Source organism: Amblyraja radiata, chromosome 15 (assembly GCF_010909765.2).
Source record: "Amblyraja radiata isolate CabotCenter1 chromosome 15, sAmbRad1.1.pri, whole genome shotgun sequence".
In the NCBI taxonomy this organism is placed as follows: Eukaryota; Metazoa; Chordata; class Chondrichthyes; order Rajiformes; family Rajidae; genus Amblyraja; species Amblyraja radiata.
The window spans coordinates 23,610,635-23,632,817 of record NC_045970.1 but is presented as its reverse complement, the minus strand read 5'-3'; the positions used below and the strand labels follow the sequence as shown (position 1 = coordinate 23,632,817).

At 40.7% G+C, this 22,183-nt stretch overlaps 1 protein-coding gene across 13 annotated transcripts in view; it reads left to right on the top strand.

Annotated features, from left to right (window-relative positions):
- tacc2 (transforming acidic coiled-coil containing protein 2) overlaps positions 1-22,183 on the top strand; it is a 225,407-nt gene that overhangs the window by 38,441 nt on the left and 164,783 nt on the right. For all 13 annotated transcript variants that reach the window (XR_004414162.1, XM_033033794.1, XM_033033792.1 and 10 more), the window contains exon 3: positions 6,428-6,511. Coding sequence is in view for 12 of the 13 variants with exons in the window: in XM_033033794.1 (XP_032889685.1) it covers positions 6,428-6,511 (84 nt within the window). In the remaining variant the exon portion in view is untranslated. The remainder of the gene's footprint in view (positions 1-6,427; positions 6,512-22,183) is intronic.

The window sequence follows — 22,183 nt, the reverse complement described above, 5'->3', positions numbered from 1 at the left end:
AAGACTGCTGAGCCTTAATGGGGTAAGGGATTTGTCCTATAAAGACACATTGAGTCCGGGTTCTTTGGAGTTTAGCAGAATGAGTAACGATGTTATTGAGATTTATAAGACCTGGAGGCAGCATGGTAGAGTAGATATTGAGATATTTTTACGTGGGAGAGTCCTGTACAAGGGGACACATTTACAAGATAAGGACTGGTCATTGAAAACTGGTCATTTTTGCAGAGAGCAGTGATTCGCTGTAATTCTCTACCCCAGACGGTTGTGGAGGTAAGATGACCGGAGATCATGTAGATAATTTTTAGAAAGCTTGGAAAATTATAGGGAACTGTATTATTATAGAAGATTGAGGCCAATGTAGATCACACACAATCATATGGAATGACGGGGCAGGCGTGGGAAGCCAAGTGGTTCACGCCTGCCCCTGTTCTTTTTGTTCTTTGTGTGTTCTGATAAACCTATATCCTGAGGTTGGCGGCAATCTGAATCAAGTTGTATGAGCCTTAATAATGTAAATAGGAGGACCGATGGATTTTTTAGGTTCACTTGTATAACCTTACTGAAGAGTGGGTGATCTCGCGATTCCAATGTCCTCCCTCATAAGCAATTGCTGATGGAGCAATTAAAACTGAGGGAGGACTTGCCAGAAATGGGTGGAGTGCAGTGACCTTGAGAGTGTAATGAAGGAGAGAGGCTGCAGAAGTAAAGTTGAGAACGTTAATACTGACCAGGATCTGGAAACTTATAGTATTGTAAAGAATTGGGCCTTCTAATCAGTTTATGATACCAGCAAAGGATCCTTATCATTTTTTAGCAAGTTTTCAGAGTTCTTACATGTTATCTTTTTGAAGGTTTGCCCAAGAGATGGAAAATCTCCAGCACAAGCTTTTAGTTGCAGTTTGCAGAGCCCATGCATTTTGTTTATGTTGCATTTAAAAACAATTAGTTCATTTTTGGAGAACACACGTCATGATGGACAAGTGAATTTCATTTAATGATGGCATGAAACTTGGCATATATATAAGGTAGGCAGTCAGAAGCTTTTTACCAAGGGTGGAAACATTAAAGACCATAGCTTTAATGGTGAGAAGGGCAAAGTTTTGAAGGAGATGTGCAGGGTAAGTTTTTCTACACAGTGGGTGGAGGCAGATACAACAGTGGCATTTAAGAGACTCTTAGATAGGCACATGGATATGCAGGGAATGGAGAGATACGGATCATGTGCAGGTAGATGAGATTAGTTTATCTTGGCATGATGTTCAGCAGAGACATTGCTGGCTGAATGGTCTGTTGCCATGCAGCACACTATTCAATATTCCATTTTCATACGCTGGAAGGAAATAGGGAAAACCTTACACATCGAATTGGTCACTGGTGACATTGTCACCAGTGACCAATTCGATGTGTAAGGTTTTCTAGACATTCATTGTTGCAAGGAGGAAATCTGTGCTGCAAAGTGTCTGCACGGGGGCTCAGGGCAGTTTCTCTTGATGTGATTTTCTTGTGCAACCATTTGGAGACTCGGTGTGAGCAATGTCAGGAGTTCCACAGACCGGTTGAAAATGATCTGTGCTTATGAAACACATGCTCGCACCTCTTAAGGAGGAGGTTATTTTAATTAAAAAATATATATACCTCATTCATGAAAATAGACACTGGAAATCCATGGATGTGTCGGAGCGGCTGTTGGACACACGGAGGAGTCAGTGTGCGGGAAGCAGGGAGGGTTATAGACAGGAGGTTTAGGGAGGCAGTCACACCGCAGGTTCAGTCAGAGAGATGTGTAGGAAGGAACTGCAGATGCTGGTTAACACTGAAGGTGGACACAAAATGCTGGAGTAACTCTGCTGGACAGACAGCATCTCTGGATAGAAGGAATGGGTGACGTTTTGGGTCGAGACCTTTCTTCAGATCTCAAACCTGAACCTTCTTCGGGTTCATGTCTGAAGAAGGGTCTCGACCCGAAACGTCACCAATTCCATCTCTCCAGAGATGCTGCCTCACCCGCCGAGTTACCCCAGCATTTTGTGTCTATTAATCAGAGAGATGGCTGATTGCCGGGAGAAGCAGTGGGGTTTTGAAGGGATAAGTGATGGGTGACTCAATATGAAAATCGATCGAGTTGTGGAAGGCGAAGGAGGCTGTCAAAATATCCAGCAGGGTACAGATCAGGTACAAATATTGGAGGAGGGAAAGTGTGAGGTGTTGCACTTTTGTACATCAAATGTAAAGGGAAAGTAAACAGTTAATGGCAGGATGTTAACGGCATTGATGTACAGAGGGATTTGTGGTCCCACAGGCCTCTGAAAGCGGCAACACAAATAGATAGTGGTAAAGAAGGCATGTGGTATGCTTGCCTTCACTGTCGCGGCATTGAGATGAACTGAACTGATAAACTAAACTGAAGTCAGGAAGTCATGTGGCAGCTTTATGAAACTTTTGTTAAGCCTCGTTTGGTCTATTGCGTGTATCTCTGGCTGCACCAGTATAGAAAGGATGTGGAGGCTTTGGAGAGAGTGCAGAAGAGGTTCACCAGGATACGGCCTGCGTAAATGGTATTTGTAATACTGAGAGGTTGGAAAAACTTGGATGTTTTCATTGGAGCACAGATGGGATTAGAGACTGATGGGAGATGTAATGGAATGTTATAAAATTATGAGCGGCATGGATTGAGTAGACAGTCAGAACTTTTTATCCCAAGGTGAAAATGTCAAATACGAGGCCGTGTAATGGCAAATGCATGTAAACTGGTTAGATTTCTAAGAACATATCATTTCTGAGGTGACCACAATCCATCCACTGGTGGAAGTCACTGTGCAGCTTACAAAGCATTAATGACCAATGTTGACCGTATGATGCTGGTGGAGGGAGTTGACCAGGGGAAAGAAACCCCAGGAGGCTCCAGAAGCTACAAAGGACCAAAAGCAACAGGGGAGAGATCAATGTCCACAGAGAACGAATACAGGGACGGAAACGGTGTCACAAGGAATGTCCGCCATACCTGTACACTTACTACGAGTCCAATTTTCATTCACAAACCTTGCACCTTGCATATATGCTTACAAGCTATTCAACCGTAGCAGACACATCACAGACACAAATTGTAACACATTCACCGATAATTTGGGGCCTTGCTTTCAGGAGAGCTGAAAGACTGTAGTTAGCAAACTGGAGAGGTGCCCTGTTGTGTCCAATGGTTGTAATTTCGAGCTCTGGCATTGTATGTCACAGTATAATTGCTCAATGATACTGCATAGAGCACTGAGAAATTGATGAAGTAAACATCAAACCTCTGGAGGAACTTAGCACGCTAGGCAGCATCTGTGGAGGGAAATGGGTAGTCAATATTTCAAATCCAGATCCTTTACTTGGGCTGTAGGCTAAGTTTTGAATTATTTTTTCATATTCTCTACATGACATGGAATGAGGCCATTCAGCCCAATGAATCTATTCTGGCTCTCAGAGTAACCCCATCATTTCCTGATTTTCCTGGCTTTCACCTGCACGAGTCAGCCAAAGAACCTACCGACCAGCACAATTTTGGGACGTATGAGTAAAACAGAGCACCCAGAGGAAACCCACACAGTCACAGGGAGGACCTGCAATCCCCATTCAGACAACACCAGAGGTCAGGATGAAATCCAGGTTCCTAGAACTGTGAGGCAGCAACACCACCTGCTCTGCCACTGTGCAGCAATATTGGGAATTTTTGTTTGAGGATTCCAAAACTTCGGACTTACTAAATATTTTAAATATTGCCTATACTGCAAAGTTCGTAATTAAAGTTTACTTTCTGTAGAAGTGAGGTTTTCCAATTTTAGTGAAGCTTTGTATCCATTGTCAAATGTATTTGAGGCATTTAACAATATCTTTGGGATGAGTTTAGATGGACATCATGGATGAGTTGGGCTGAAGGGCTTGTTTCCGTGCTATATCTTTCAATCTACCAAACTTATTTGAATGCATGTTGCTAAAATTAGTTCACCAACAGTAAGCACACATTTAACCTATGAAATGTTTTGTTCCACTGAATGTCATAATAAGTATTTAAATTATCCTGCATGTATAATGAGCCTGCTTGCTGAAAATTTGCTAGGCACAAAACAATGATATGGGTTCAAATGTTATAATAATTTATTTCCAGTGAACACGTTATTTCCCGTGAAGAAGTCAGCATGTTGCAGGGGCCGCGTAGCATTTTTGAAAGTTGGGGGGTTGAGCGATCACTGATCATCGGCCTTGGGGGTGTGGGAGGGGTAGGGACTTTTCGAAATTTGATGTGTTGTAATCATGTTTTAGTGCATTGTAGAAGTGTGATTTCAATGTTTTTTGTTTGACGTATTTTTAAGATAAGGTATGTTCCTCTAGCAAAGCTTGACGCTTTGGTGAAAACTTGATCAGTTTGCAAATTTCATACGTAACGTCCAAGGCATCTGAAAGCAACTTTGACCCTTTTGTTGCGTCACTTACGGCCAAATTTAAGGCGTGCCCGTGGCAATGTGTAAAATGCGCCTTTAGACCCTCTTTAAATATCTGTTGAGCAACCCCGTTTCTCGAACCAGCATCGAGCAACAGTTCGGTGCGGGAATTAAATTGCAAATGCCTCCGAAGGCACAAAATGACACAATGTTCTCATAAATTTCCACTCAGAAAATTGGAAGTCTGGGACTTACCGTTGTTAGCTCCAGCGCCTGATGTCCTGAGCCTCCACGTAGACATGGAAAGGAGCTGTGAAACATGTCTAGCAAAAAAAGTCCCCCCCCCGGTTCCGCGGCCCATGTGTTGTTGGTGTTTTAAACGCTTCCCAGTAAGTCTGCCTAATTTCATAAAAGTGCAACTATAATAGCTTCAAAACCACAGACATTTAACAATGGTTTGAGATTTATGAAAAACTTGCTTAAAAATGTTGAAGGCATTACTTTTTAACAAAAGAAACTGGTTTCAAATGGCCAGACTTGCCCAGAAGTTGAAAACTGTGGTTCATGCACTTCACTGATTCAATTAATTACTCTACATTGTCTTGATGTTGGTTTGGGAAAACAACATCATTTTTCGATGACAGAATGTGAACCCTTTTTCCTGCACAGTCTATTGAACCACACAATGACATATCAACTGTTTAATTGCCATATGCACTGGGAACAGATCAATGAAATTCTTACTTGTTGCAGCTTTTACAGGCACGTTAATGCAACACCGCCACAAATAAATATGCAATAAACAATAATGCAATAAATGATCAGTACATGCCTGCTCTGTGTGGGCTTCCACCTGGGCATTACTGCTGCCTGCATCACAATACCTCTGCCTCGTCCTTACCAGCCCATGGAAAGTACATTCTAGATGTGTCTCAGCCTCACACACACTCTGAAGAAGGGTCTCGACTCAAAACGTCACCCATTCCTTTTCTCCAGAGATGCTGCCTGTCCCGCTGAGTTACTCATGCATTTTGTGTCTATCTTCACACACATTCTGGTCTCTTTCAACTCGCAGCAAGCAAGACACCCACAACAATCTTTCACTTCAGAAGAGCAGCCGAGTGCGAACATATTTTCTTTTAAGAATGACCTTCATAATCTGCCTCATACCCTGCTTCTTCAATCATTTTTGTTCTATAAAATAAAATTACTTTCATCCTCATTTTTATGTTCTCTGTGGAATATCTTCAAATATATTCACAAACACAAATGTAAGCGTTCAACACACAGCTGCATAATTATCAAATAACTTCAGGGGCTCTGTGTAAATCATTAAAAAAATCAGCTTCTACTTCAACTGTGCCCTAAGGTATGAAGCCTTCCCTTGATAATGATTAAAATGTAATCTGTCAGTTGAAAGTACTGCAATGAATGCTCTTGGGTCATATGTCGCATGTGTATCCATACCATATGTACCATCAATGAGGGTAATACACCCTGTGTTATAAATGTTATATATCCGTCAAATATCATTTTAACCAATACTTGGCTGTACAGCATTGGTTCAACCTGCGTTCCAAACGAGATTCCTCTGTACACCATGAAACAAAAATCTCTCAAAATCCTTTGCTCAACATAAGCTCAACATTTGCTCAACAGCATCTGCAGTTTGTTGTGCTTCCATCTCCCAAAGTCTGTCCTTGTCTTCAGTGATTTTCACTGTCTCCAGTTCCCCAGTGTATATTTGCCATTCCGATATATGCCAGGCTGCAAATACGAGAAAATAAACGGTCAAAGTCCGAACGTTAACAACACATGGGCAGATTTTGTCAGATTTTGCTCTGAGTTTCGCCAGTTAGAAGTGTTTATTTGTGTACATAAAGATGAAACTATGTTTATACAATTGTTTACAGAGAATGCAGACGCCAGGAAAAGGACACTTGCATAAACATTCTGTGATTTTTAATCATTCAAACGATTGTTCTTTTTGTTGTTTTTTTTATCGATAGCCTTGACAGTGAAAGCATCCCAGTGCTCCGTCAGGTAAAGCAGTATGAGTCTGTTCAGGCTACAGATGGACCTGTTGTTTCTCGGTATGTAAGTTAGTAGCTCGGTCTGTAATTAACAAGACTAGAAATGCATGAACTGCCTTTAAAACTACCTAGTGCCTGTGGTTTTCACACTGCTTAATTAAATATTCCATTGGTGCTCATAGTCTGTGATAAATCCACGTGAATTTGTTTCGAACATTTCAGTGCATGAACTTTGTGGAGTGAATTTTGTTATGAATGTAAAATGCAAGATCTGAAAATATTTTCCCTTTGAAAGACTAACATTTACCTCTGGAATTGGAGAAATATGGTTGCTATAAAGTTGCGATGTGTTGGCTTAACCTACATGAATGCCTGATCAGTTTGGAAATCTCCAGTAGTGCAGGGATTTGCATGAGTGAGCAAAGCATTAATGATAACCATGCTACTGTGTAAGTGGATGGAGGACAGGTTTAACATGTTGAAGGAACTGCTCCCACAGCATAGTGCACTGCCATGAATACCAATGCTGCAAGATGTGTCTTGTTTCATTTTGGGAACTGGAGAACCATTTTATGGCTTCCTTTGTTCCCATCTTCATACAATGTCAAGAACATTATAATGTTTGACATTTACATGATTTCCACTCACTTTGTTTTCAACAAGCTCAATACTCCATATATAATAAGTTTAGAGCTGGATTTTATATTGACATTTAAACTACAGAGAGTGTGTGAAAGATTAGCCCTTGCAAGTTTTCTGTAGTGTAGTGGTTATTACGTTCATCTAACACGCGGAAGATCCCTGGTTTGAAGCCAGAAGGTAACATCGTGGAGTCCCCCTTGTGTTTAAATCAGTAGTTAAGGAGGGGGCATGTTGGAGCAGCAGTTAAGTTACTGCCTTACAACGCCAGAGACCCGGGTTCGGTCCTGACTACGGATGCTGTCTGCATGGAGTTTGTACGTTCTCTCCGTGACTGCTTGGCTTTTCCCCCGGGTGCTCTAATTGCTTCGGTAAAAATTGTAAATTGTCCCTAGTGTGTGGATAGTGTTAGTGTACGAGGTGATTGCTGGTCGGCATTGATTTGGTAGGGCAAAGGGTTTGTTCAGCGCTGTATCTCTAAACTAATCTTAATTACAATCAGGCATCAAAATTACACCATTAATTAATTCCGTTATTTGAAACATGCTGCCAGTTAATTGATTACTAACATTTCTGAATTTGATTGATTGGTTATGCTTTTCATACCCATTTCTAAGGTACCCCAATCCTAAACTGCATGTATTCTAATGACCAGGCTCTATATTCATATTTTGTAAACTGAATAAGTTTTCACATTAAATGAACATTATGTATGATCAATCCTTTGATCAAATCCAAATCCAAATCCAAACTGATCATACATTGTAGGGTGCCATCACCAGTACTAGCTTTACAATATAAAAGCAGCAAAAAGGATGAGATGAAATAATTAAAAAAAATATAACCCGAAATTCAATTAGTTTTGTTTTATTGTGAAAAGAAGTTTAGATATTTTTCATTGCTTGCTTGTCACTACATGGAGAAACAGAGGCCAGTTTCTGGTCTGACTTCAGCAGGAGGCTGGAATCACTTTTCTACTTGGACTCTATTTTCATAATATTGAACATTGAAGTAAGTTCAACCGAGTTATTCCCACAGTTGCCTCCAGCAGTCCCTTTAAAGATGGCGAGTGAAGCAGCTTTGGTCGTCGTGCACAAGGGTGCTTGAATATTGTGGTTGGGATTGTGCCATTACAACTTTTGATCCAAAATCAAATCCCGCAATTCATGTCTGACAAGTATGAGGGACATTTAACATAAGCAGGCAAACTTAAAACATTCCAGTTACATTTTTTGTTTCAGCTCAATTTCCTGTGGGGACGTGTTCAGGCATTTAAAAATCCTTATAAATTACATTCATAGTAAATCAGGAGGCATTTTGCTTACTCTTTGCATCCAAACAGATAGGAACACGAGCACTCTCTTTGCAGCTGCACTTCAACTCAAACAGAAGCATTTCTCTATGGGCTGTAACATGTTGAGGCAGGTGTTTGAGGCCTGTTTGGACTAATTTGCATTTGGCATACTTGAGGTCAAATGATGTCACCAAATACTGGAATTTAATCCAGAGATGCTGCCTGTCCCGCTGAGTTACTCCAGCATTTTGTGTCTACATACGCTGGAATTTAATTAAAGTATGCGTGACACATATCAGCTAATTTGTCCTTTGCGATATCTTCTATAGTTTAGATAAATATTATTTAACTTCTCGTAGGGATTGCTCAAGTTTTATTTAAACTTGAAAATGTCTCTTGTACCTGCGTAAATGTGATGTGACAATATTGTTATTGAGCAACACAGCTTACAGACATGTAGTATTTAGTGATGCACATTATCCAATAACATACATTAGATTATAATGCATTGTTATATAGTAATATGCAGGACAATGTTAAGATATTTCAGCTACTTAATTTAGAAGAAAATTGAAGCACATTTCTTTGTAGTGTTTTGTGTTGGGTCAGGAGACAGGGTTGGAGGGAGTAGGAGGACAGGGGCTTATAGACATCTAAATGGATGAGCATCGAGGGAGGTTTTGAAAATGGGGGTTGGTGGGGGGCGGAATGGAAGCATAGGTCAGCAGGCACAGACAGGGTTTTTAGAACAAAATATGATGCAGTTAAGACAAAACCAGAAGAGTTTTAAAAGTTCTCGGTTTTGGTAGAGTGAAGAAAATTCATGTAGAGTTGCCAACGGCATGGTCGAGGGTTCCAGCAGTCGATGAGTAGAGTCAGTGGTGAAGTTGGGCAAAAAGTGGAAGTTAGCGGCTCTAGAACATGACAATATGACCTGAAGATTGTGACCAGTCGGGAGTTTCAGGAAGTTTTCAAGGGGAGTGATAGCAACAAACAATCTGCTGGAGGAACAAAGGTTGAGCAGCATCATTTGAGGGGAAGATTTGTCAATGTTTCAGGTCTGAACCCTGCAGTGGGACAGTAATAGAATTGATGGTTGAAAAGCAGGTGATGCAATAGGGACATGAAGTATTGGCTTCTTTCTTCCCAGTATTTAGTTGGGAGAAAGTTGGAGATCAGCAAAGTTGACCTGGTACACAAAATAACTTTTTGATTTAGTCATAGTTATGGGCGATTGATGTCCTCAAATTTGATTGGCATATTTATGATAAATAAGCTTCCATTAAGTATTCATTCCAATTGCTCTGAACATATTAAGACAGAAATGCAAAGAAACCAAGCTATTTTTAATTGTACCCATACCTCATGGTACTGGTGTGTATGACAATACATATTTGACTTGACTTGCAAAGGTTAAGGACCATGAACCATTTAAGCTATTACTCACACTCTCCACCACCTCACATCTAGTACAAAGGACTTTGCATGTTAAATATGTACTGTCCCATCGAAGCAAGAACTGAAGGCCAACACTCCACTGGAAGTTTTTTTTGGAAGTAGAGTGCAACATGTAGACCCTGCCCATTTGGTATATTTGTTCCTGCAAATCAGCTTGAGGTTTATTAAGTCATGTTAACATAAGGCGACATCATGAACAGGACACTAGTGATAACATCCCTGCTCTTCCTTAGCATTATGTGATAGGTTCTTTCGCATTCACCTGGGAGGCCAGACAGGACCATGATTTGACAATTTATCTTTGATTGCAGCAACCCTGTAATCTTGCAGTGAGATGTCACCCTAATTTATTATTTTTGAGTGTGACTTATTTTTCATAACATGGAATAAATTTCAGTTCATTGCTTATGTTACTGGAATGGAAGAGGCAACAGCTATTGAGACTCAACCAGAGCAGTCCCACATCCCTCTTTGGGTTTCTATCTACACCTGCTCTTTGGAGCAACTTGAACAGATGCCTGATGGAAGCCGTCTTTATGCTAATCTAAGTGGCAAATCACACAGGGATGTGACCAGAAGGAAATCTTTTTGGCATTAAGGTAAATGCCACAGAGGAGATCCAGAATAATCTCATGTTTGAGAGAGTGGGATGCATAGTGCAGGAGAGGATATAGTTTTTTGTTCAATAAATATGTTTGCTTATTTTGATACACAAGAAACACATGTAAAATCACTAAACTTCCCCAGTCTCTTGTAACATTAATTCCTCTTGCAATTTAGTTGGCCCGCAAGCAAGGAATATCATCAAACCTGGATTTACTGTTGGGTTTCGGTGGGAAATCTGCATAGATGAGGCTCAGGAATAAAAATATTCCAGCATTCATACCGAGCTGTGGCAGGTTTCCATCAGGCAATATCGCTCCGGTAATCTCAACTATATTACTTCCATCTCCTAATTAAGTTAAAGGTAGACACAAAATGCTGGAGTAGCATGCTTGCCTATCCCACTGAGTTACTCCAGCATTTTGTGTCTACCTTCGATTTAAACCAGCATCTGCAGTTCTTTCCTACACACATCCTAATTAAGTTACGTATATCTTCCAAATGTGCCAGAAATCTATATTTTATAATCCCAGCCGTTGGATTTATTGCCTGCAATCTCTTTGGATGGCCTTACTTGCTTGTTTTATGCCATGCTCGCATGGTATTAATCAAAAGACACATAATTCCCTGGGTCACAGTTAAGAAAAAAATGATTTCTCTCATTCTATCATATTCGAGGCTTCAAGTCCTTGTTTCAGAGTTTGCACCGTGAAACTAAAACTGAACGGTTCAGTCACAGTCATTGCTGCTTGGATTGAAAATGCCTCATTTTGTGCTGATGGTAAACATAATACAGTGGCAGTTGTGTTTTCTGATATACCCTCACTGATAATGCTCCATTAAAGTCAATGCAATGTAATTTCTGAAATGGATTACAAATTACAGTTGTTACTATACCATACATTTGTCCAAGTAAGCCCATGGCCAATAGCTGGACAATAGGGTCGGCCAACAATGGGGGTGGGGGGGAACACATGGTGAAATGTATCAAAGGCTGCAGAGAAATCAAATTAGGATAATGCACGACAATATCAATCATGATCTGGCTGAAGGCCTTTTCCAATGCCAAGAGTGGGCAGTTTGTTTACCATCGCCACAGGTGCACAGCAGACGCCATCTCACTGGCCCTAAAATCATCTTCGGCCTCAACTACCTCCTCTGGAAACTCGTTCCATACACTAATGCCTCTACTTCCTAAGGAGACTGAGGAAATTCAGCATGTCTCCAAGGAAAACTCATCACCTTAGACTCCTATTTATCGACTGTAGCTCTGCCTTCACCCATCCTAACTCATCTCCAAAATCCTGGCCTGAGAAATCAGCATCCCCCTCTACCACTGGATCCTCGACTTTCTAACCCACAGAGCAGAATCAGAATCAGTGAGGAGAGGTGACAACTCCCCCGTCACCATAGTTCCCAGCACCAGTGCATTCTCTACTACTCCCATGGTCAGGTCGGGGGGAGTTCCACCTGCCACATATACCATGTCAACTCAGGCTACCTGCTCCATGGTCGAATAATCAGTGACTAAACTGTCTCCCCCCACCTGGTTTGCCAGGTGAGGAGGGGGCTGTGGACCCCCAACAGGACCGAAAACAAGACCTGTCAAAGGGCGGATGAGCTCCAAGCAAGCCAACAGCCATCCACACTTCAGTAGAATGTCGTATATAGCTTTGCAAGGCACCAGGCCCGTTGATGTTCTCAACGATGATGATGTTGATGATGATATGCACTACAACTAATTTCATCTGGCAGAAGGTGCAGAAGCTTGAAAAAGCTCACTATCAGACTCGGGAACAGCTTCTTCCCCTCTATTATCAGACTTCTGAATGGTCCTTCCTTAAGCTTTGGATACTGTCTGATTCACCTCTACCCCATAATGGACATTGGAATTTGTCTAAGATATTGATGCGATTCAATGCTGAGAACTATATTCTGCACTCTCTGCCTTCCCCAATGCTCCGTCTATTGCATATATATATAGTGTTTATGTATATGCAAATAATAATAATGTATAGTATTATTTGATCTGGTTCAACAGCATGCAAAACAAAGCTTTTCATGCTACCTTGGTACACGTGACACATCTGGACCTGATGGTGTACCTGGTCGTGTTCTTAAAACCTGTGCGGACCAATTGGCTGCAGCACTTGCGGACATCTTCAGCCTTTCATTACTGAGGTTCCCACCTGCTTTAAAAGGGCATCAATAATACCCAAGAAAAGTAAGGTGACATGCCTCATTGACTACCGACCGCTGGCACTAATGTCTGTGGTGATGAAGTGCTTTTAGAGGTTGGTTATGGCGCATACCAGCTCTTACCTCAACACGAACCTCGACCCAACACGAGGCTGTGACGCAACACAAATGTCGATTAATACTCTCCTGAACTTCTACAGATATACAGTGTAGGTTGCGTCACAGCCTGGTTTGGCAACTCGGATGCCCGAGAATGAAGAGGATTGCAAAAAGTGGTAAACACGGTCCAGTCCATCATGTGCACTGATCTGCCCACCATATGACATATTTTAACTGACGCCACTTGACAGGGGTCTACAGTCGTTACTGCCTCGAAAAGGCAGCCAGCATCATCAAAGACCCACATCACCCTGGCCATGCTTTAATTTCACTCCTGCCGCTTGGGAAGAAGGCATAGGAGCCTGGAAACTGTAACGTCCAGGTTCAGAAGCAGCTTTTTCTCAACAACCATCAATCAGGCTATTAAACACTACAACCTCCAATTAAGCTCTGAACTACATAGACTTGGGGGACATTGTTTTTCTCTTCAAGATTCAAGAGAGTTGTCATGTGTCCCAGATAGGACAATGAAATTCTTGCTTTGCTTCAGCACAGCAGAATATAGTAGGCATAAATAAATACAGAACAGATCAGTGTGATCAGTTCTGTACTATTTTGCACTATTATCATTTTTTTATATACTATTATCATTTTTTTAATATACTTTTTTGTTGTCTATTATGACGTTTACAGAGTACTACCTGCGTGCATAGTTTAAATAGCTGCTGTGCTGCTGCAAATAAGAATTTTGTTGTTCCATTTCGGGACCTATGACAATAAAACACTCTTGACTCTTGATAATAAACCTAACGTAAAGAAAAACTCGATTGTGAGATTGAAACTGAAAATATTATAAAAGGTGGTAATGGATTATTAAAGTGACAATGACTAATTCCACCATCTGTGCCTTTATCGCCCCCAGATTCAATTACACTGATATCATCAGTGCCGGCAACATGCTCGCTGTGTTCTGAAAATGATTTAATTCTACTCGTATTCACCTTTGCACTTCTCACTCTTGAGTCTTGTCCCTTCTTTCTTACATTGGTCTGTGGACACCTATAGTCTTAAAATTCTCATCTGCAGATTTAAACATCTTGTCCTTATCCTTTTTATATGTACACCTCCTGAACTTTCTGTCCCCCTAACTGGTCTTTATGTTTGTCCCTTTAAGGCATGGCCATCGAGGTTCTAATTTGAAATTTCCCTCCCTAAAGCCCTTTGCTTCTCTACCTCCTTCCATTCTGTGAGGTTGTCAAGAAGATGCAATAAGTTCTCTCCCATTCAAAATTCTCCTTTGCTTCAGTTTCACGTAAAATATAAATGCAAGTTATTGTTGTTCATCTCATTCCAAGGCCCTAATTGTACTGCCACCTCTGGTACTCTCATACACATGAGTAAGAAGTGACTCCCTGAGGGTGTCTCACATCATACTACACTGGACTCAAGAGATGTGGAGTGCCTTTGAAGTGATCCAAATATGATGATAGAAATGGCGAAGTACAGCACAGAAACAGGCCTCTGGCCCACAATGATGTAACTGCATCCTTAAGTTGTTCAATATTGTTGTTTCAATTGCTCAATATTTTCTCTAAGATGCTCGTGTAGGTTGAATAATTGCTGCTTGTCCTTTCCACATTGAAATGTGGCAAAGTTTAGCCAACTCCAGTGTTAATATTCATCCAGGAGTTGGATCATGGACTGTGCATGGGAGTGCAGTTTGGTGTTGATGAAGATTGACATTGTGTTGATGCTGTTTGGCTCCTGATTCACCTACACACAATCTATAAATCAGCTTTTATTGTCAAATCATATCTGTGAATGAAATGTTATAGAGTAAACAGGCCCGTCAGCCCAACTTGCCCTCACCGACCAACATGTCCCATCTACACTAATCCCACCTGCCTTCGGTTGGCCCATATCCCTCTAAACCGTGTACCTGTCTAATTGTTTCTGAAACATTGCGATAGACCCTGCCTCAACTACCTCCTCTGGCAGCTTGTTCCATGCAAAAATATATATAAAGTCACCTGTCAGATTCCTATTAAATCTTTTCCCCTTCACCTTAAAATGTGTAAATTCTAATCATATAGTTTTATTATTTGTCTTGTTTGTTTCAATATTTTGCATTCTTGCCATTTATCAACTGTGAGGTAGTTTGGGATGTCTGGAGCACATGAGTCATATATTAAAGCAGGTTCCTTCCTTTAACTTTTTATCTATTCTAATAACAATCTGAATGCCTTCCAATCACAATCAGTAATATTAAATAGCTGGCGTTCTACATATAACTCAGATGCATGGAAAGCAGTTTGATTTAGGTGGCTAATTTGGTCATTATTTTCTGTGCAAAATGATTAGATCAAGTAGATATATATCCTAACTGCCATTCTAATAAATCATATGGAACATTAATATGATGCTTAAGTGTTTGAAATTTAATTTTGTAGCTAAGCAATTGAGATTTTCACAGCAGGCATTTTCACATCTGCTGCATGGTAAACAGCATTAATCACCGGCCCTCAGTAGATCACACCATTAGCGTCTGCTCATCATTGAATATTGATTAGTGAGCACAATCACAGGAGCACCTCAGTTCTTTAGTGCAGTAACACAAGTAGCCTCTGGCTTAATGCACCCCTGAGGCGACAATTATTAGTTTTTTAGCTTTATGGTACAAATATACTGGACCACATGACTGACCTATTGAGTGCAAATAGCCTTAAAATTGTTCTCTTTAACCAATGGGGAATTTAAAGGCCAAACTACTCTTCAAAGCAACGTTATCTCTTTCATGACTATTGGCTCTTCAATACCATATAACCATATAACCATATAACAATTACAGCACGGAAACAGGCCATCTTGACCCTTCTAGTCCGTGCCGAACACGTATTCTCCCCTAGTCCCATATACCTGCGCTCAGACCATAACCCTCCATTCCTTTCCCGTCCATATAACTATCCAATTTATTTTTAAATGATAAAAACGAACCTGCCTCCACCACCTTCACTGGAAGCTCATTCCACACAGCCACCACTCTCTGAGTAAAGAAGTTCCCCCTCATGTTACCCCTAAACTTCTGTCCCTTAATTCTCAAGTCATATCCCCTTGTTTGAATCTTCCCTACTCTCAGTGGGAAAAGCTTATCCACGTCAACTCTGTCTATCCCTCTCATCATTTTGAAGACCTCTATCAAGTCCCCCCCTTAACCTTCTGCGCTCCAAAGAATAAAGCCCTAACTTGTTCAACCTTTCTCTGTAACTTAGTTGCTGAAACCCAGGCAACATTCTAGTAAATCTCCTCTGTACTCTTTCTATTTTGTTGACATCCTTCCTATAATTAGGCGACCAAAATTGTACCCCATACTCCAGAATTGGCCTCACCAATGCCTTGTACAATTTTAACATTACATCCCAACTTCTATACTCAATGCTCTGATTTATAAAGGCCAGCACACCAAAAGCTTTCTTTACCATCCTATCTACATGAGATTCCACTTTCAGGGAACTGTGCACAGTTATTCCCAGATCCCTCTGTTCACCTGCATTCTTCAATTCCCTACCATTTACCATGTGCGTCCTATTTTGATTTGTCCTGCCAAGATGTAGCACCTCACACTTATCAGCATTAAACTCCATCTGCCATCTTTCAGTCCACTCTTCCAACTGGCATAAATCTCTCTGTAGACTTTGAAAATCTACTTCATTATCCACAACCCCACCTATCTTAGTATCATCTGCATACTTACTAATCCAATTTACCACACCATCATCCAGATCATTGATGTACATGACAAACAACAGTGGACGCAACACAGATCCCTGTGGCACCCCACTAGTCACTGGCCTCCAACCTGACAAACAACCATCCACCCTGGCACTCATGGCATCTCCCATTCAGCCACTGTTGAATCCATCTTGCTACTCCACCATTAATACCCAACCATTGAACCTTCTTAACCAACCTTCCATGAGGAACCTTGTCAAAGGGCCTTACTGAAGTCCATATATACAACATCCACTGCTTTACCCTCATCAATTTCCCGAGTAACCTCTTCAAAAAATTCAAGAAGATTAGTCAAACATGACCTTCCAGGCACAAATCCATGTTGACTGTTCCTAATCAGACCCTGTTTATCCAGATGCTTATATATATTATCTCTAAGTATCCTTTCCATTAATTTGCCCACCACTGACGTCAAACTAACAGGTCTATAATTGCTAGGTTTACTCTTAGACCCCTTTTTAAACAATGGAACAACATGCGCAGTACGCCAATCCTCCGGCACTATTCCCGTTTCTAATGACATTTGAAATATTTCTGTCATAGCCCCTGCTATTTCTACACTAACTTCCCTCAATGTCCTAGGGAATATCCTGTCCGGACCTGGAGACTTATCCACTTTTATATTTCTCAAAAGTGTCAGTACTTCCTCTTCTTTGAATCTCATAGTTTCCATAGCTACCCTACTTGTTTCCCTTACCTCACATAATTCAATATCCTTCTCCTTGGTGAATACCGAAGAAAAGAAATTGTTCAATATCTCCCCCATCTCTTTTGGCTCTGCATATAGCTGTCCACTCTGACTCTCTAATGGACCAATTTTATCCCTCGTTATCCTTTTGCTATTAATATAGCTGTAGAAACCCTTTGGGTTTACTTTCACCTTACTTGCCAAAGCAACCTCATATCTTCTTTTAGCTTTTCTAATTTATTTCTTAAGATTCTTTTTACATTCTTTATACTCCTCAAGCACCTCATTTACTCCATGCTGCCTATAATTATTGTAGATCTTCCTCTTTTTCCGAACCAAGTGTCCAATTTCCCTTGAAAACCATGGCTCTTTCCGATTTTTACTATTTCCTTTCAACCGAACAGGGACATAAAGATTCTGTACTCTTAAAATTTCACCTTTAAATGTACTCAATTTCTCTTCCACATCTTTCCCATAAAACAAAATGTCCCAATTTACTCCTTTTAAATCCTTTCGCATCTCCTCAAAGTTAGCCTTTCTCCAATCAAATACCTGTGTCTTATTTTGTAGGATTTGCATTAGATTTTTGAAATGTAATTCTGGTTGTTGCCTTGACTTCTGCATTTCTTTTATGACTGTCCCTAAAATGTATCTTTTTGGGAAAGTTGTAATATCCACCAACGTGGCTATATTCTGTACGAGTTTGATTATGTATCTGGAAAGTGCCAGTATGTTTTACTATGTCAAAGCTGCAGATGCTGGCAACCAATTTCCACACAGTCAGGACCTACAAACACCAGTGAGGAAATTATTGTTTGACCTGCTCTTAAAGATGATGGTCAGCAGAACATTGTTTCGAGTTTAGTCTTGAGGATATATCATGGAAATAGGCCATTCAGCCCTTTGAGTCCATGCCAAACGTCAATCGCAAATTCACTCTCGTTCTATACTCTACCCATTTCCACATCCATTTCCTGCTCATTAGAGACAGTGTACAGACAATTAACCTGTACGCTTGCATGTCTTTGCGAAGTAGGAGGGAACAGAAGCCCCAGAGGAAACCCTTGCAGTTACAGGACGACTGCAAATTCCACACAGACAGCACCCAAGGCCAGGAATGAACCCAGGTTTCTGGCAGCAAAAACAGTGAGGCAGCTGGTCATAAGTTAAAGGAGCAGAATTCGACCATTCGGCCCATCAAGCCTACTCTGCCATTCAATCATAGCTGAATTATCTCTCCCTCCTAACCCCATTCTCCTGCCTCCACCCCATAACGCCCATAAGGTCTACCACCTGCTCCACTGTGCCGCCCACAGTTGTTGGCCAGAACACTTTACACACTCATTAATGTTCACCTGAATAACTTAGCCTTTCAACTGAAATATGGTGGCACCAACATTTCAGTGCTATTCTGCATCGTTATCTTAGGTTGTGTGCTGAAATCATAGTTGGATTGGCTACAGCCCTTTTTTATAAGGGAATTCACAACTATTTCAGGAGAAAGAACATTCAGTTATATTTGATGTATGTGTTTGGCTAGTAGGATGCCATAAAACACAATTTTTGGAATATAAATACTGAACTGGAAATAACAAGAATAAGGGCTTCCAATGGGAATTGAGCTGAGAGCAAAAGCTGCACGTAAATATTTAATTAGGAATTACATTAGATCACTTGGTTACAGAATCCCTTCAGCTCATCAGACAGCTAACCTCATAGACTGGGAATTAAGACCACGGCATTGGCACAAAATGGCAGCATGAATCCAGATTCCTAACATTGTTGTAAGTTGGTGGGGAGGGGGATGGGTAGGGAAATAAAGCTGTTGCTGATGTACTGGCACTAAAAAGCTATGAATTCCAGCCACCCAAATTTGTCAGGACCACGCATTGGGAAGTCTTTGAAAATCTTATTATTATATTGACCTTGACTGTAGAAATGTTACTATAATTGGCAAAGGAAAGGACCATGGTCCATTTTGTTGTCTTAATGGACCGTGGCCCACCGACAACAATGCACAAAGTACCACAATATATCTGCTCCCAATCCCTACCTCAACAGATCATGGTGGTTCCAAGTGTGTTGGAAATGATGCTGATCTGTCATCCAATGTACCACATCATTTCAAATGGAGCTAGTGTATCGACTCCATTCTGAACTGCCTCCTCTCGAATTCTGGTAACTCAGAAACTGAAATGCAAACCATTTCTAATGGAAAATATGAATACAAAAAGAATAAATAGGTCATGTGGCCCCTTGTGCATGTTCCTGCTATTCAATGAAGAAACAGGAACTGCAGATACTGGTTCGCAATAAAAGACACAAAGTGCTGGAGTAACATGGCGGGACTGGCAGCATCTCTGGAGAACAGGGATAGATAATGTTTCAGGTCGAAACCTTTCTTCAGACTCTTCTTGTGTCTGGAGAAGGTATCCTCGGGAGATGGAGCAGCATCTCTGGAGAACATTGATGGATCGTGATGTGAGTCTGAGAAATGGTCCCGACTGAAAACATCACCCATCAATGTCCTCCAGAGGTGCTGCGTGACCCATTGAGTTACTCCAACACTTTGTGTCTTCTGCTATTCAATGAGATGGCCTGATGCTCAATCTGAAGTTCTCTTTCCTGCCTGATCCTTTAGCTCCTTCTTGATCATCTAAGTGTTTAAAAATATATTGATTTCAGTATTGAATATACTGATCTACCTCTATCCTAAGAACATTTACAGGGACGTGTACAGTGGAAAATTAGCACTCTGTCGTCTTCATTATATAGGCCATGGTTTTGAATGAATTGAAGTGGTATCAAATGATGTTTGACACACAAAATGCTGGAGTAACTCAGCGGGACAGGCAGCATATCTGGAGAGAAGGAATGGGTGATGTTTTGGGTTGAGACCCTAATTAAGCTTTGTGGTTAACCAGGGAATGTGTATTTACATTCACATCATGGCACATTGTTTAATCTCCAAATCCAAAATGATACAAATCGATTTTTCACAACGGTGTTCCAGATTTTAATTTTAAGGAACAAACTGTGCCCATTGGTGGGAAATTGGCTACAGGGAATTGACATATTTTAACTGGCGCCACTTGATTATCTTGTATTTTGAAGAAAATAAAATAAAATTGGGCAGATTGTAAGGCAGGATAATTTGAGGGAACTTCACCTTCAAAGTATCTGACATGATTATATGGTTAATATTATACAGTATGAGTTTAATAATAATAATAATAAATTTTATTTAATGGGCGCCTTTCAGACATCTCAAGGACACCTTACATAGTAATCGGAATAACATATAATCGGAATATAACAAGTAATAAAGACATCACAGAGACACAAATTAAAAACAGAATTCAATCCAAAAACAGAAAATCAAAAACACAGTGTGAAGAGAGAGCAGCGGCAGTCAAAGCGCACCAGCGTTCGCTCTCTCTTCACGGCAGCCATCTTGGACACAGACCTACAGGACTATAAATTAGACAAAAAAATCGTGAAAGCATAACCCAATGCAAAATATGGCAGAGGACAGTTAGATATTCCATCGAATAACAGACATGATAAGCTTGTTACTAACTTTCCATGCTGAAAAGGATTGTGAGGGATGGATACGAGTTCTAAAACTAAAACCTGTCATCAAATCCCTGGTTGTGTGAGCACGTGTGTGATTATGTAGTTTGCCTGCGTCTCTTCTGATACTTTATTATTATATGTAATGGGATATCAGACTGCTGATGGAATCCTAAATAAAATTAAATGTTGGAGTCTGGCTTTTACAGGGATTTGGAAGCACTGCAGTTACGTGCAAAAAGGATCAAAATGTTACCAAATCAAGCTTCACTGGTCTGGTAAAATGTTTTCTTTTTAGAAGTGAATTTCACGCACAAATTATTTCATTAAATTAAAATCTGAGATTTAAAAAAAAATCAAATTTGCTTTATTTTGGATTGAGAGTTGGAGCAATATTTTGCTGCAAATAAATAAACCCAGGACCCTTGTAAATGTGTGATTGATGTTGCTTGCGTTTATTTAGGTTCAAGATTTATATGATGGATCATGATTCTCCTCTGGGTTCACGACCTGAAATGTTAACTCTCATTTCTCTCCCCATGGATGTTACTTGATCGGCTAAGTGCTTCCAACACCTTTGTCTTGGTTTTATGCCTTTTAAAACATTGTGTATGAGTCTGCACTAGGAGCAGTGTCATCTCCTGCCTCCTTCAAGGTATATTTGTGGCAACCCCTGCCTCTTCCTACTGAAGCAATCTGCTCATTCCTACCTCTGTGCATGATTTTTCCACTCCTCCCTCTGTCCTGATCTCTTTTATGAAAGTTACCTTTATTGTTCTTCCTACAATCTTTTACAAACACTTCTCCGCTTTCTGCACATTCTTTCCCCATGGCCAAGATTGCATCCTAGAATCTTCCAGCACAGAGGAAGGCCATTTGGGCCAACTAATCTATATCTAGTAGAACAATCCCATCAATCCTATGTTCCTGCACATTTTCCTCAAATGCCAGTGCAATTCCACTTTGAAAGCACTGGTTGATTTACTTGCCATCAGTTCACCATCTCCACAGGCTGTGACAGCCCAAAAAATAACTACTCCCTGCAAAGACCCTTTGTATTGTTTGATTACAACTTTGAATCTCTACCCCCCCCCCCCCCCCCCCCCTTCCCCCTCTTTAGTCAAAGAACCTTTCACTGGACCAGCTTCCTTCTATTTGCCCTGGGGGCCATGATCTTATTCTACTGGGTGTCCCTCCTGGCAACCAGCGAGACTTTTAACCAAGAAACAAAACAAAGGATGCCATTAAAATAGCAGGACATCTCTATTTCCAGGATTTCCAGATTTCTGCCCTGTTTCTGCCAATTATCAGGGTTGGTGTGATAGAAAGAATTATGCATATGATGAACCGCCAGGGATTGATAAAGTTCCAATGAGACTTTTGTGGTTGG